At 49.1% G+C, this 16,923-nt stretch overlaps 1 protein-coding gene across 2 annotated transcripts; it reads left to right on the plus strand.

Annotated features, from left to right (window-relative positions):
• The first annotated feature begins 3,861 nt into the window (after positions 1–3,861).
• Positions 3,862–16,907, plus strand: trip11 (thyroid hormone receptor interactor 11). Of its 2 annotated transcripts, XM_029138820.3 has the most exons (21): positions 3,863–4,485; positions 5,905–5,981; positions 6,180–6,290; positions 6,362–6,664; positions 6,772–6,840; positions 6,955–7,120; positions 7,255–7,536; positions 7,621–7,661; positions 7,755–7,853; positions 7,923–8,126; positions 8,220–11,255; positions 11,337–11,477; positions 11,559–11,752; positions 11,838–12,001; positions 12,093–12,196; positions 12,320–12,419; positions 13,495–13,576; positions 13,665–13,779; positions 15,110–15,232; positions 15,305–15,449; positions 15,540–16,907. In XM_029138820.3, exons 1-21 carry the CDS (start codon positions 4,347–4,349, stop codon positions 15,740–15,742), a joined length of 5,898 nt encoding a protein of 1,965 aa, XP_028994653.1. In that variant the 5' UTR covers positions 3,863–4,346; the 3' UTR covers positions 15,743–16,907. The 2 variants fall into 2 exon arrangements, with proteins under 2 accessions (XP_028994652.1, XP_028994653.1); XM_029138819.3 differs by having other exon boundaries at positions 3,862–4,485; positions 15,305–16,907.
• The last annotated feature ends 16 nt before the right edge of the window (positions 16,908–16,923 follow it).

Here is a 16,923-nt window from a genome sequence, read left to right on the forward strand (position 1 = left end):
CCAGGGAGGTTTGCAACCGGGTTTCAGGTGCACCTCCACTGGCTGTGCGGACTTAATTAAGCCCACATCAGCGTCATGTTTGGACCAGAGCTTCTCGGGTACTCGTTCCACCATCTCCTTCTGTAACTCAGAATGTTGATGACAAAACACAGTCTGACAAGGAAGGCTGATGACTTGTGGGGAAGCCCAACCCTCAGCAGAAATAGCTATTTCTAAGAACAAATCATCTTCACTCACCCAAATGTTGCTATTTTCAGTGGGTCTAAACTTAACCTGCTTCGATTCCACGATCATCTGTCCCAAATGCTTTGGCTCGTACCCTGGATTTGCTAAGAGAGAAACATGCGGCTTGCTGTTTGTTAATTTGAATTCCTGGTCTAAATACTCGCCTTTTTCTACCGTCATAGCTGCTCCCTGTCTTTCCAGGACAATAGAAGCTGTAGTTCTATCCACTCAGCTGGTTGGGCCTCAGATTCTGTTTTAAAATACTGAAGTGTGCAATGAGGAGGACACGCAGGGCGGGACGCTTCAGGCATGTTAGCTTTAATAAAGTCCATCCATTTTTCAGCTGCGTCCATGAATGTCTCATCGATGTCTCCAAGCCAGTACACCATTTCTTCGTCTTTTTTCACAGTCATTTGACACTGTGCTGTGTCGACAATCACTCCATCTGGTGTACACAAAATGGCACAGCCTAGTTTACATAAAGCGTCTCGTCCAAGTAAGTTCACAGGTGTTTGATCTGAAATTAATACAGGCAGTTCCACTGTTTTTCCTCGGAACTGCAAAGGAATCGGGTCAGATCGGGGAATCAGCTGCTTTTTCCCTGAGAATCCAACGATCCGCACATATTGTCCAGATCTTGGGAGGTGGTCAGCATCAGCGTTGCTTACACACGTGTAAGCAGCTCCGGAGTCAGCCATCATGTTCATAGGTTTACCGGCTACATTAACCGGCACCAGAGGCTCTTCATCAGGGCTCGAGACAGATTTTAATGGCAACTGACACTCCCCTCCCGGATTCCCCTGATTCTCAGGGCACCCCTAGTATCCAGCAGGAGGACCCTGCCATGGACTGGTGGGTCCCATCTGCCGTGGGGCTGCTTGTGGGATCTGGCGCACCGACCCGTAACACTGACGTCTCATGTGTCCAACTCTGCCACAGCGGAAGCACCTTACCTCACTTTCTTGATTACCCCACATCACCCGTGCTCTACCAACCACGGCTCCCCCTGTCATCCTTGGTGGGCCGCCTCTCCAGCCTCCTGACTGGACGTAGATAACTTGTGGCTGGACAGCAGGTGGAGCTGTGATGGTGGGGGGAGGTGCATGTCCAGCTGCAGTCACAGGCTAAACCACTGCTTGGATCTTTTTCCTCCCTTCAGTTAGCTGCTGCTGGGTCAGTTTTCTCACCGTCTCTTCATCCTGCTGCTTCTGACGGAGCGCAGCAGAACGAATTTTGGTCACAGCATCAATAACATGGTCAGTGAATTGCTCAAAGGGCATGGTGTATAGCCCCACTGCATCTCCCAGCTCACTCTGTGCAGGCAAGGGCAAACCATCAACAATTCTTTTTCTGAGAGCCTGCCTATGGAAAATGTCCTCATCAGGTCTTCCACCTGTTTGTCTGATCCATTCTTTCCGAGTGAGGTGAACATAGGCTTGTGGGCTCTCATCATCTTTTATTGGCACAGCTACAATGCTATCAGGCTGAATTCTGGTTGGATAACGAAGTCTCAGAGCTGTCCACAGCGCATTGCGATGCCTGTTGAACAACTCTCCATCGTGTGCTTGTGTACCTGCATATGCATTCATCTGCGCCGATCTCAGCGTCTCCTCCATCTCCTGCTTCCCCAGCACCTTCCCAAGGAGGGCCTTGAGGTCACCCACTGCCAGGATGGTGGCTATGGTTTCTTCTTCGAAGGCTGCTACCCATTTCCCGGCGCCATCATGCAGACATGGCAGTCTCTGCACCAGCCCTTCCAGATCCATGGTTGGCCAGGGCTCATACTGCAGATTTGCTCCTTTGGCTCGATTCTATCGAGGTCAAATTTACCGAATTTCACAACCTGTTGCACCGAGGCCGCACTGTCTACCGACGCCGGTACCGTACGTCTTTCCCTTTAATTTAACAGCCGCTCAACGAGGTATGGTTCAGTGACCCCGCTCAATACCTGGACCAAATTTTCCAGCGTCGACACAGAACTTACACAGCCTTAAATTTATTTTATCCGAATGCAGACTACAACGCCCATACTTTAGATTTCCCAAACGTCGCCTGCCTCAAGTTAACCTACGTAACTTCTAGAGGTCAATAGGCCATGTCATTTTTCCCCAAGCGCAAGATAGCACATACACACACAGCAGTTGGTTATGCAAAGCAGCTATTTACAGCAGTATAAGTAAGCACAGGTAAATTCTCCACCGCCTCTCTTTGTTTCTCCCACACAGATAATTTGCTTAAAGCAGCCAAATCAGAATTTAATGATCAGATTTCTCTAATCTTACCAACATTTGCTCACACTGTCTCGAACACAGAGAATCGTCACGTAAAAGCTTTAAGCGCTATTTACCTTCACTGATGACGACGGTCGTGCGTCCGGGCCAGTCCGGACAAATGTTGGTTCTGGAAACGGCTCCTCAGGCCTGTGTTCGTGACGCCATTTTGTCGTGTATTTTGAAGGTCCGACCTTATCAGAGATTTCACACGGACTCAAACTTTTATGCTCAAATTAACAAATGAATTTATTACACATAATGAAATAGTACAATTACAGAATTTTCATGAGAGAGGTGGTGGCCGAATTCACCTGGAGGTTCGTCTGCAGAACAAACTGAGAGGTCGAAAAAGGTCAGCTGGGTGTCTGTAGCAGACCCTCTGCGAAGCACTCTAAGAAACATCTCCCCATGCCCACTTTTTAAAGCTGTGTTGTTTATGCAACCAGCAAGTGCCTACATGTCCATCGAAAGTCCATGTTTACACAGCTGCAGCAGCATATTTGTTTTAGTGGCCAATCTGACACCACGGTCAACTTGACCCTCGTTGTAGTGGACAGAAATAACCCCATAAGAGTAACAGAATATACTACAGTATATCTGGGTTAAAAAACAAGAAATCCGTTACCAGGTTATCAGGCAAGATTCAGAATTTCATCTTCATCTTCTTAGGTCAAGGCATTTTTGTGTAATTTCCTTTAATGTATCTCATATGTAAGGAAGAAGTGTAAGAACAGATTTATAAAGCTACCTGGATAGGCAGCAATATGTTTGGACCCAGAAGCAACAAGTCCAGATGCCATGACTCAACTTCCAGACAACTTCTGAATGACTAAGAATCTTTGCTGAAAATAAAAACATTTTGATTTTTAAAAATAACATTAAATTGAGTGTAACATTAAATAATTTAAAAAAATCTACTGAAATGTATTATAATTCTGAATATTCATATACAGTGAGAAAAGCATTGTGCATCCTGTTACGATAATACACTAAGCAGAATATGATATCTAATATAATGTGATGGTTGATGCTTTGGTATGTGGAGATAACTAATTTATTTTGTTTATTTTTTAGCTTTCAAGGAATCAATAAAACATTAACTCTTGATACATGATACTTGTATTGAGTCTTAACAATAAATGTAATGTGCAATGTGAGCTCCTTTTTGTCTTGTCCTAGAGAAGGTCATGCTATATCAAACACACTTCTTTAAAGTGTTTCATTAGATACCTACGACGACTGTGAGAAGATTTATATTGTTTAATACATTAAACAATGTCAGGTTCAAACTTTTGCTTTTTCCTGATTCTCACTGCAGCTTTTGAACGCACCGTGGATTTGTTGGTCCTCCAATATCCCACAATGCACCGCTGCCGTGCTTCGTGTCCACGTCAAAGCTGACAGCCATCGTCGCTGCTGCCGAGCCGATAATGGCTGCAGTTGAGGTGGCACTTTGTGGACGTCGCGTTGTATAAACTGGCGAAAACGCGAAGTGACCTCGCCGCTGAGGACACGGACTTGACCCGGAGCCGCGGCTCGAGCCGTTAACGGACGAACTGCGGGGTCTCGCGCAGCGGTTCGCCGCTCGTCTTGAACATTTCGCTCAGCCAAGCGATCAGCTGTTATTAGACGAGGAATGTGGTAGCTGCGCGGCTGTCACTCTGGGAAACCACTTCGTTTCCCGAGGTTAAAGTGGATTTTCCAGTTGCTCGCGTGTGTGCTGTGGTTCAGCGTTTATGCGTGAGCTCGATGGTCGACGCGTTTGCTCCTCAACCGAAGCTAAGCTAGCCCCCCTCGCCCCCTCCGCCCTGCTTTGCTTTGTTTTGGTTTGGTTCCTAGCCCCTGACCATGTCGTCGTGGCTGGGGGGACTGGGCTCCGGCCTCGGCCAGTCGCTGGGCCAGGTCGGCGGAAGCCTGTCGTCTTTCACTGGCCAGATATCTAACTTCACCAAGGACATGCTGCTGGAAGGAGTGGAAGAAGTAGGAGGTGAGTCCCTGTTTCTATGTCTGTGCAGAACCAATGACGTCGACCAACAGTGGCTGGATAAATAGTTCTCTTTGCTTGTTTTAGGGTACAGTGAGCAACAGCTCCTCCTGGGTCACACCAAGGCAATCAATCCTAGGCTAGATGACAAGTCTGTGTCTGGGTCCACTAAACCTAGAATATCTCTTAAAGGAGGCATTCTGATCATGCCTTGAATTGGATTATAAATATTTTTAGAAAAATAGTGTAATTACAAATGTCCATATAAATATTACATGAAACAGCTGATGTCTTGACAGTAAATCCATGTCTGACATTCATTCTAGTTTCATCAGCACCAATGTACATCAAAACTCTCTTAAACTGTGGAAACCTTTCTTTGCTTAGATTCACTGTGTAACAGCTTTAAATGATTTCCCAAGTAATCTCACTGTTCAATCTCAGGCACAGTTTCATGTGCAAAAAAGGAGGACAGTTCCCGTTTGTGCGGCTTTGGTCTAAACCAACAGAATTGAGTGTCGTAATTACAGGTTAAACTACGAAACCCTTCTTTCAGCTCTACACAGCAGACTTCCAGTGTTTTTCTGTACAGTTTAGTGACAGATAATCCACAGGGCACAGACACAATACTTGGCTTTGACAAGCATAAAACACTATCGACTCTCTTGTTGTCACCTTACTGACATTCTCAGTCAACGCAGTCACTGCCCAGTCGATTGCCAGCAGTCCTTCAGGCAGCACACGGATGTGTACATAGATTATTCATTGTTTAGTTTCCAGCATTAAGGCAGAGCTGCACTCATAAGCTCTGCATTTTATGAAGCAACAATTTATGGATCTTGTATCTGAAATTTAACATATATATATATATTTTCGATGAAATCCAAAGTATCATCACAAAGAAACACGAGACAAGTGATAAGCACTGACGCAAGGAGAACTTTGACCACTGATCTCCAACTCACTCCTCCAGGCAAAAACCTAGAAGTATGAGTTCTTATCAGGAAGGTTCAGCTGGGATTCAGTTACAGTCCAGTAAACCCATCGGTTTAAAAAAAAAAAAAAAAACAGCACTGCGAACACTGTTTCCTTTTGTGTGTCTCTCAGCTCAGTTTGTATAGGAGTGAATGTGTTAGCTTAGCGGTGCCAGCTGTTAAAGATCACATAGTCAAAACAAGATCTTGAGAACTGTTGTCCACACGGTTGTCATGTGAGCAAAGTTAAGTAGATCTGTGTCTGTTTGAATGATGAAGTGATCATATAAATAATGTTCTTCTGAGGTGATAGATGTGCGCTTTGATTATAGTTTCATTGAATTCCAGCTTGTTGTTATTATATTGACTTGTACAGTAAATGTAATAATTTTTTTGTTATCTTCTAATAATGTTTCTAAATGCTGTTTATTCCATTTAACCTTTACAGATGCTGCTACTGAACTGCACATGTCTAATTCCAAGTTGGCTGAAGTCCAGGCTGCATTTGTCACACAGAAATCTGAGGTTAGATTCTATGTTGAGCCAAATGCAGACTACACAGACACAAGTCCACAGTTACCTACCACAGAAATATTGGCGATGTTCCCCATTGTTGCTTAAAAATGATGTGATTTTTTGTCAGATTTGTTGCAGATTAATTTTCTCTTGATTAACGTCACCTGAGCTTGTTACTGACCTCCTCTGTTTCTGTCTTTGTTCCAGTATGACCGATTAAGAAAGCTTTATTCAGAGCTAGAAGAGAAGCTTGAGGCATCAGAGATTCAAAATAAACGCCAGTCTGCAGAATATAGAACTGTTCTGCAACAAAAAGATGTACGTACATTTGTTTTTATCGTTACAACCTTTGAATCGTGCAGTAGTAAAATGGTCCAATGTGTTCGCAGGTGGAGATCAGTCACCTTAAAGCTCGGCAGAGTGGCCTCCAGGAAGAGGTCCAGAAGCTGCAGCATTCGGCCCAGTCGGCCTCCGCCGGCCCAGCACTGCTCCCCGTCACCACTGCTTCCTCCGTCACTACCTCCTCTTCTGCTTCCTCCTTCCTGTCCCGCCCCTCAGCATCTCACCAGGGCTTCCATGGCGACGAGGTGGATCTCAGCGACGTTATCTGGTCGCAGCAAGAGATCAACAGGCTGTCGACTGAAGTCACGCGGCTAGAGGCAGAGCTCGCCCACTGGAGGCGAATGTCCCAGGTAGTGATTATAAGATGTAAAAAACATTCTGAACAACCGATTTCAAATTAGAGTATGTTCAAATGCAAAGTATTTATATCACTGCTGTCACACATCTTTCACTTCAGGCATCAACAGCAGCAGGAGCTGGAAATGGTGATCATGGTGAGACTGTGAAGCTTCATAGGACCATTAAGGTATTATAGTTTCCTGTCATTCCTAACAGGAGCTCAGTACTCATAGTAGTAGGTTCTATTGTAATGTAAGGTTTCCCAGACTCCTAAATCGCTGATATTGCTGTTCTGGGTCAGGGGCTGCGGGAGGATATGAGTCGCGAGGTGGATGAGCACCAGCATGAACTGGCAGCCCTGCAGGACGCGCAGCGGCAGAAACTGGCCGATATCACCCGGCGGCACAGAGAGGAGCTCGCCGAGTATGAGGAGAGGATAGAGGAATTGGAAGACCAGATTCAGAGTGGTTAGCTTCGTTTTGCTTCCTTAGCCTTAAGGGATTTGTACTGTATGGATGTTCTAGATATGTCAAATGCATTTGAATAGAAATATTTTGCAACATTTCAGTATTTTAAATTGGTTCCTCATCCTTTCCTCTAGGTGGTGGGCAAACCAGCTCTGAACTCCAGAAAACCATTCGCTCCCTGCAGGAAGCGGCAGAGCAGCGGGAGAAGCGGCTGGCCGAGCTGTCCGCCAGCCTGGAGGAGACGCAGAGGGAGCGGGCGGACGTCCAGGAGGAAAACGCGGGGCTGCTGCAGAACTACACGCGGCTGCAGGCGTCTGTGGCCGAGCTCCAGACGCGAGTGCAGGAGCAGGAGGAGAAGGCCATGCAAAAAGCCCAGCTAGACCTCGAGATCCAGATGTTAAGAGCTAACCTTACAGGTGAGACAGAAACTTGTGCAATTTATTTTTTAATAAACCCAAACAAATCATCAATAAATCATACACTGTTTAAATTCTTTCTAGCTGCAGAAACAGAAATAGAGCGATTGAAAAACCAGACAGGGGTGAGTTTATCATTAATGTATGTTGACTACACATCGTGAACTACTGCTTGTAGAGGTACATGTTTGTTTGTTTTCATTATTTTTCTAATCCAGCTGGAACCAAACGAAGAGGTTGAGCATGCAGATATCTTGGAGCTAAACACTATTATTGATTCGTTAAGGGAAGAAAAAGAAGTCCTGGAGCAAGAGAAGGTTTGTTTCTCTTCTTTTCCTAAGGCCTGCTGTTTTAATGTGATTTTTAAACATAATTTTTTCCTATAGTTTAAATTAGAAGAAAAACTAAAAATTGCAGAGGAGCAAATAGTTGGCAAAGACGGAGACGGGTTTGGAGAATCCGAGTCGGTGGAGGGTCTTAAGATAGAGTTGGAAAGAAGAGAAAAAGCCCTGAGAGATGCTGAGAAGGAACGAGACACCTTGATCTGTGAGCTGGAAGAGTTGGACGGGCAAAACCAAGAGGCAACACAGGTCTGGCACTCTTTAGATGTCTGTATGACACAACACTATAAGTTCCTGACTGCTGCTGTTGATTACTTATTTATTTCCTAATTCTATTTTTAGCACATGATCTTGGTGAAGGAGCAGCTCTCGGGACAACTGAAGGAGGCTGAGGCAGAGCTGACAAGGCTGAGCGCAGAGCTCAGCACAGCCAAAGACCAGAAGAGGAAACTGGAGCAAGAGCTCGAAAGCCAGAAAGACAAAATGAGCCAAAGTGCTTTCACTCTGAATGACCTTCACATGACCAAACAGCAGCTGGAGAGAACTGTGAATGATCTAAAGGACAAACTGGCACGTGCACAGGAGCAGAGCAGGGAGTCATGTAGGGAAATCACTGAGCTGAGGAAGTTGATGCTGGAGAGAGAGGAGCAACTGTCTTCTGCCAACGCGGAGCTGGATTGTGCACGGGAGGCCGGAGGTGAAGCATTCGGTGCTGGAATAGAGCTGGCGGGGAAGGAGAGCGAGCTGTCAGATCTCCGGAGAGAGCTGAACGAGCTGAGAAGCTCTCGGGAGAAGGTGCAGTCTGAGGACTACGAGTTGAAGGTGGAGAACAAGAAGCTGAAGGCAGGGTGTGAGCAGGCTCTGGGCAAAGTGGAAGAACTCACCGTGCACATGAAGGAAAGCCAGGCGGCGCTGAACAGGACAGTACGAGAGAAGGACACGCGCATCGAAGCCCTTAAACTGGAGAAGAATCAGTTGGATGGGGAGTTGAGGCAGGCCGAGAGGACGCTGGCCGAACAGGCCAGGCAGTACCAGCAGACGCTCGAGGGTTTGACCCGAGCCCGGTCCATGGACGCCTCTGCCTTACAGATGGAGCACGAGCGCGCCGTCAAGCTCAACCAGGACAAGGACTTAGAGATCGCTCAGTTGAAGCGAGACATAGAGCAGCTGGCGTCAGACCATAGGGACACCAACGAGATGCTTTCCATCACAGTTGCAGGGCAGAAGCAGCTGACGGATCTGCTGCAGGAGAAGGACGCGTTCATGGACACTCTGAAGCAAAACGCTGCTGATCTGCAGACGGAGATGGATGATAAGCTCTCAGCTGCCACCAAAGAAGCTGAGGCTGTCAGACAGGCGCTGGAGGAGAAGGATAAACAGCTGGGAGGGATGAAGGAGGAGAACAGCCATTTAAAAGAGGAGATCGACCGCCTCAGGGATCAGCAGACCCGGCCGCAACCTCTGGCTGAGCCCAGGACTCTGGATATAATCACAGAGCTGGAGACGGAGATTACCCAGCTCAAGTCCTCCGGGAAGACTCTGGAGGAGGAGGTCCAGACTCTGAGGAGAACCTTGGAGGAGCAGCAGGCCTCGCTCCTTCTGTCGCAGCAGTCCCTTCAGGCTCAGCAGAGCGAGCTGGAGCAGGCGCATTCTCGCCATCGGCAGACGGCTCTCAACTACGACAGGCTCATCCAGGCCAGGGAGGAGGAGATCGCACGGCTCCAGCAGACTGTGGACGAGCTTGGCGAGAGTCGCGGCCGCGCCGACTCGCCGCCCGTGCAGGGAGAGGTCATTCTGCAGGAGGACAAGACGCAGAATCTGAACCAGGAGAATGGCAACGAGAAGCACGACCTGTCCAAGGTCGACATAGAGAGACTGGTGAGGGGCATCAAAGAGAAGGAGTCCGAGATCAGCCAGCTTAACGAGAAGAACCTCTCGCTGGCCCGGCAGCTTGACCAGCTGGTGGTGTCTCGGGATGAAGTGGCTAAACTTTCCCAGGTGATCCTGCAGAAGGATATGGAAATCCAGGCCCTTCACGCCAGAGTCTCCATGGGCGCAGGCGGGGGACACAGCCAGGACGTCCTGTTCCTGCAGCAGCAGCTGCAGGCGTACGCCGTGGAGAGAGAGCAGGTGCTGGCCGTGCTCAACGAGAAGACCCGGGAGAACAGCCAGCTCCGCTCCGACCAGCACCGCCTCATGGACATCATGGCAGGGAAGGAGGCGGCCTTGGTGAAGCTTCAACAGGAGAACCAGCGCCTCTACATGAAAGACCCCTCAGGAAACCAGGAGATGTTCAAGGAGACCATCCAGAACCTGTCTCGCATCATCAGGGAGAAGGACATCGAGATCGATGCTTTAACACAGAAGTGCCAAACCCTGGTGACGGTCCTCCAGACCTCAGGAGGAGAGTCCAGCGCCAGCTCCGGGGGCGTTAGCAGCAACCAGTTCGAAGAGCTGCTGCACGAGCGGGACACGCTGAAGCAGCAGGTGAAGAAGATGGAGGAGTGGAAGCAGCAGGTCATCACCACCGTCAAGAACATGCAGCACGAGTCGGCTCAGCTGCACGAGGAGCTGGTCACGCTGCAGGGCCAGGTGTCGGCCGACAGCGACTGCAGCTCCAAGCTGTCGGTGGACTACGCTCGGCTGATCCAGAGCTACGAGCAGAAGGAGAGGCGGCTGGGAAGCCTGAGTCAGGAGCTCGCTCAGGTCCAGCAGACCATCACCGAGCTCAGCTCCACCAAAGATGCCCTGCTGGGGAAACTGGACTGCGTGACGCAGCCTCCTGAAGCGGCGCCGGCTCAGGCTAGCGTCACGGTCACCGCCGATGTAACAAGCCAGCAGACATTAACAGGAAACGAGGCCAAGCTTCAGGGAGAACTCGCACGGTTGCAAGCGCTTATAGCTGAGAGGGAGAACACGATCCGGACGCTTCAGGAGGTCAACCACCGGCTGTCGGATTCAGCGTCGGCCTCCGAGAGCGAGCAGAGGAGCACAGTCGAGGAGGTCCGGCAGACGCGGGAGCGGCTGGACGCCCTGCAGAGGTCCGTGAAGGAAAAGGACTTGTTGATCAAAACCAAAGGGGACCAGCTGGTCCAGGTCAGCGAGGCGCTGCGCAACCGCGACAATGACAACGAGGTGCTGAAGCAGGCCGTGACCAACTTGAAGGAGCGCACGCTCATCCTGGAGATGGACGCGAAGCAGCTGAAGGAGGAGAACGAGCTGGTGGCCGCTCGCTCGCGGGAGAAGGAGTCGGAGTTCAGGGCGCTGCAGGAAACCAACATGCAGGTTTCCCTCCTGCTGCGGGAGAAGGAGTTCGAGCTGAGCGCCATGAGCGAGAAGTCTGCGACCGTGGAGAGGATGCTGAAGGACAAAGAGCAGGTCGGCTCCACGTTCGCTCTTTAGTTTGCGGTAAATGTGATTCTTCTCCGCTTATTGAGATTCGTGGCTTGCGTGTTGCAGGGGAAGTCCGGTGAGCTGAATCAGCTCCTCAATGAGCTGAAGTCCATGCAGGAGAAAGCTGTGGCCTTCCAGCACGAGAGGGATCAGGTGATGATGGCGCTCAAACAGAAGCAAATGGAGACAACGGCAGTGCAGGCCGAGGTAGGAAGGCGGCGCCCCCTGCAGGACACGACTGCTCGAACCCAGACTTTCAGATTCATGACCACGCGTCTTTCTCCACAGCTGCAGCACACGAGAGATAAAGAGCAGCGCCTCAACCTGGAGCTGCAACGGCTGCGCAACCACCTCCTGGAGATCGAGGACTCCTACACGAGGGAGGCGCTCGCCGCCGAGGACCGGGAGACGGAGCTCCGCAGGAGGGTGGCGACGCTGGACGAGAGGCTGGCGACGTCGTCGAGCGCCGTGGAGAACGCCAGGTGAGCTCCGAGGAGCGCGGGCTCCCCCCAAACGTTCCACTCCTCCGGCGGCGTGGCCAAACCGACAGCGCTCCTGTTTCTGCAGCCAGCAGGCCAGCATGCAGGTGGAGTCCCTGCAGGAGCAGCTGAGCGGCGCCGTGAGGCAGCGGGACGGCGCCCTGGCTCAGCTCCGGACCTCGCAGGAGCAGGTCCAGCAGTACGCAGTGTCGCTCTCCAACCTGCAGATGGTGCTAGAGCAGTTCCAGCAAGGCAAGTTGGCAGCGCACTCTAAACCATAGATAGAAATCATCATCATGCAGCATGGTACTAACCTAACGATGGTGATAATATTACTGCTCAGAGGAGAAAGCCATGTACTCGGCAGAGCTCGAGAAGCTCAGGAGGGAGAAGGACGAGTGGAGAAGAAGAGCTCAGCAGCTGGAGGACCAAGCATCTGCCCTCCAGGTAAACAGCAGTCGGTGCTGGGGTTTTGCCCTGCACACACGTGCGCGCACACACACACACACACACACACACACACACACACACACACACTCACTCTGTGACACCTGTGCGTTTGCCCGTCAGATGAATCTCGACGAGGCCAACGCGGCTCTCGATTCGGCGTCTCGGCTCACCGACCAGCTCGATCTGAAGGAGGAGCAAATGGAGGAGCTGAAAAAACAAGGTGAGGCTGCTGGAGTGTCTCCATGACATGTCTGCACACATTTAACTCTAACTCCACTACGAACGGGAATGGCTGGAATCAAGTTTATGTCTGAGCTCATAATAAAGCAAACATCCTAACATGAGCAGTGCTTTAGAAGATGGATTTAAGATACGGATGGATTTAAGGATGGAATCCGTGACCTTTGCTGACTCTTTTTACTTCCCCAGCCTCGTAATTCTATTTTAGCGTCGTTATCACAGGCCACATGGCAGAAATAATAAGAGCAGCTCTGACCCCTTTTGGATTTGGAATTTGAAACTGGTTATTCTCCAGCATTATGTCACACTCAGCGGATTTCATTCTTATCTCTGTCAGATAGGGTAATTACCTCAGGGATAACTCTCCGACGCTTTCACTTTCTATCCACTTTCACTGAAGTTCAGTGTTTAAACTTGATACTGACTGCGTGTTTGCTTTACAAATCAGCTCCCTATGGAAGATGTGCATCACATCTATTAATAGCGTGAGTGTGAGAATGGGCCACAGTTTATGCCTCTCCTGTAATGACCATTAGATTTAGGCAGCAGTTAATATCTAATTATTATATATATGATATTTATATACGGTCTGCTGCATAGTGGCTTTATGCTTGTTTAAGACTTTTGAAATCTTTTGCCTTAAATGAACATTGCATCAGCCATCTGGAAGGAAAATGTATTTTCCTTTTCGATTGCATAATAAATATTTATACCCCGTTTTTCCAATATGGCGGCCACACATTTCATGTCCCATTCCTTAAATCAAGTAATGTAAATCAACTCATTATTATGTCTGATGTTTCTTTCTTATATTTTATAGTGTTTTTTTAGAGAATGGAAAAACATGATCTTTGTTAAGAAGTGGCCAAAATATTGTTTCATTTCATTCAGATTTTGATCGTTGGTTCCTCATAACAGCTGTGAGTGTTTATAACGTTCATTAGATTAGATGCTTTGCTCTGTGATCTGAATATAATGCTGATACCTGCAAGGCACAAACTGGGCCTTTGTTCCTTCGGAAGATTAAAACCATCTCTTTGCTCTGTTTGTTGCAGTGGACGTGAGACAGGAGATGTTGGAGGAGGCACAGAAGAAACTGATGAACCTCCTGAACAGCACAGAGGGGAAGATAGACAAGTGGGTTCAGCTTGGATGAAACCATATCCTCCTCATTCTCTGAAACACGACCGCGGTTTGCTTCTTACTGACCGGGTTCTTTCTCCAGAGTCCTGATGCGTAACCTGTACTTGGGCTACTTCCACACGCCCAAACCCAAACGCGCCGATGTGCTGAGGCTCATGGGAAGTGTGCTGGGACTCAGCCGAGAAGACGTGGAGAAGGTATCCGGCGTTCACTCGTTACAGCAGGCAGCAGTATGTGTGTCATTGTGTCATACTGGGGGTGGATGACACAACGGCAGGCTGGAGAAAATAAAAGTCCAGCCTGTGCTGGGATCCGCTGTGTCGCAACACTCGCATACTTGTCCTGTGTATTGGAGAGCTGCATCTGCTCCTTCGCAGGCCGTCTGTCCGTCAAGCTGCAGGAACGTTTTAGCTTTATTAAAACCTCTATTAATGTAAAGCAACTACTAGCGCTCGCTTCATCGTGTGTCATTTTCAAATAAATAAGAATTGTTAATGAACAATTTTCCGACTGGCTGACTTGGAGATGATAAAAGCCACGATGAGCCTATAGAAGTAAGTGAAGCCAGCTGGAGTGTGATCTTAATGAGAAGGGAAACTCGCAGAGCTGTAATTCATGTCGGTGCTGTCACGTTGCCAACTCTTTTGGGAACAATACGCTGTTGCGCATTTAACCGATGCTTCTAGTATGTAAGTGCTTCACTTTAAGACAATGGAGCCCTTTTTTCAGCTTACAACGTTTGAGCAGAGAGCGTGAACAGTTCCAGTAGTTTTAACTCCAGCAGCCCCTGAACAATCCTCTGCGTGCTCGGCCCTCAAACCGAAAGCATTTCCTTATGCAGATGCTTTGGCGGGGGCCCTGTGGGACTCCGTCCAGCCATTCCGAAGTGCGTTACCCAACACTCTTACAGGAAAACAGATACAGGGGCAAATGCGATTACAGCCTCCTCAGAAGAGCCATTTTTATTGTGCTGGAGGTCCCTTCGCTCCCGCTCTTTTCTTTTTCATCTCTCTCCCTCATCTCCTGTTATGCTGTTTAAATTTTCCACTCTGCTCGTGTTTACAGCAGCTAAGAGTTCCACAAAACCAGCTGTGTTTTCAGAATGTGCCTCGGTGGAGCTGCCGCCTCTCGGCCCAGAGCTCGGGTCCACACGAAGCGTGTACAGTATTTAGTCACATCCTGCAAGACGAGCGAGGCTGATGATTAGAGAGTGTGGATGACGGTGAATGATAAGCCACATGTTTCCTTATGGAATATGGGCTGTCTGATGACTGTAACCAGCGAGTGGGTCCACGCGATGAAGTTTCCAGGAAGCGGTGGCAGGCAGAAAAAAACAGCCCAATTAAAAGCTGAAATAATCCAACAGAAGTAGGTTTGCTCTTCAGAAAGAGGCCGAACGCGCAGCAACGGGACCAGACTTGGCTATTCACTCTCTTTAACTGTCTGAAGGTTCTGACTCGTCTGGTCATAAAACGTCGAGCTGTGATTTACGGCCTCTCGTGATCTCCGTCTACCTCCCGTCCGCAGATGTTAGCGGAGGACGGACAGCACGGCGTCACCGGTTGGATGTCGAGCTGGCTGCGAGGCCGAGGAGCTCAGAGTGTCCCCAGCACGCCGCAGAGGCCCACCAGTGGCCAAGGGCTCAACATTGTAAGACCTGTCGCCCCCAACACGGCCCGCCCCCCCGTTTCAGCGCCTCACAGCATTCTGCCTTTGTTCCAGTCGTTCTCAGAGATGTTCGTGAAGTTCCTGGAGATGGAGTCGACTCCTTCGCTCCCCGCCCCGAGGCTTCCAGTCCACGACATTAAGCCTCTGAGCGCTCCGCCCCCTAGACGGGCCACCGGCGCGGGTTCTGGCCCGGCCGCAGGTACATGGCTGTCAGTGGTGGTGGTGGTGGTTTCATTCTCCTCCAACGCCAATGCCTTTAACGTATACGTTTCCCTCACTGTGGCGGCAGCCGGCAGGAGACCCGGAGACTCCAACCCCTTCCTGGCCCCACGCTCCGCGGCCGTGCCGCTGCTGGCGGGTTCCGGCTCCGGCGGCGCTGGAGGCCACCTGCTGATGAAGCCCATCTCGGACGCGCTGCCCACGTTCACGCCGGTGCCGGTCTCCGCTGAGGCCAGTGCCGGAGCCGTGCTCAAAGACCTGCTAAAGCAGTAACCCGAGCCGTTACTCGACCTCTACACTACACGGACCGCGATGTTAGAGCAGGTCTTCTCTCTGCTGCTCCTCTAGTTCCTTCAAAGTCAAAGGTCTGATATTTAACAAAGATGATCCCTGTGTTCGTCAGGGGGATGAAACAAAATATATTTTTAGAAGTTGTACTTGCAATTATTGCTCTATGCAAGAGACTCTCCCTTTACACAGAAGATATGTTTTCCCATTTTTCGTTTAATAAATGAGCTGCAGGTTGGAAAAAGTTTAACGAAGCGCGTCTGCTTGCAATAAGATTTAAAAATTGTCGATCACTGAGACGAGTCACTTCTCACACTTTCATCTCCGCTCATCACTGTTTGTGGCCTGACTCGACTGAGCCCTTCGCTTTCCGGGAGAAAACCCCGGAACCTCACTTTGCATCCTTTAACTTTCGTTGAAGGTCTCTTGTTTCAACAACACGCTCAGCCTTTCCTGATCCAGAACCTACCTAAGAACCCAGACGACTCCAGGCTGAATAGAAATTTATGTGCTTCAGTACATCTGTTAAAACCATAAGGACACTTTTGCCAAATCTTGTTTTTTTTCCAGGCATCCAGACAGTGATATGCAACAAGCGGTGTTATTACGGCTGTAACTGCCGACTGTGGTTTATCAGAAGCCTGAGTCTGCTCCTTTGAGTAAATACTGTTATATAGTTAATTATATATGTGTGTATGTAAACGGGCTGTGTTTTTTTTCTCTGCATAGGCACTATTGAAGGTCTGGAAGTCAAGTGCCTATATTTTTGCTAATTAGAATATGTTGTAAATGGTTAATATGAAAATATATATTTGCAAAATGTAAAAACTGCATATTTAAAGAAAAGGATCTACTTGACCACACTCTACAAATCACCAGGTTAAACGTAGCCCGTGGCCTTTGGCTGAAGATCGCCCCGCTGTGCGGATCCAGTGACCGGTGCTGGTTGCTGCTGCTGATCCCACGGTGGGTGACGGCTTTAACCCGGATTTTCGCAGTGTGCAGGGACGGCTGGTGTACGGCAGCTTTGCACCGAGCTGCAGAAGGGATGTTACAGGGTTGATAGAACAGCAGTGGGATTTTGGATTCGACTGAAAGAGTGTTGACCGAATTTGGAATTTGCAGTCAAATAAAGGCGTTTTTGACCCTTTGCTGTTGTTTAGTCT

Source organism: Betta splendens, chromosome 22 (assembly GCF_900634795.4).
Source record: "Betta splendens chromosome 22, fBetSpl5.4, whole genome shotgun sequence".
NCBI lineage: Eukaryota > Metazoa > Chordata > Actinopteri > Anabantiformes > Osphronemidae > Betta > Betta splendens.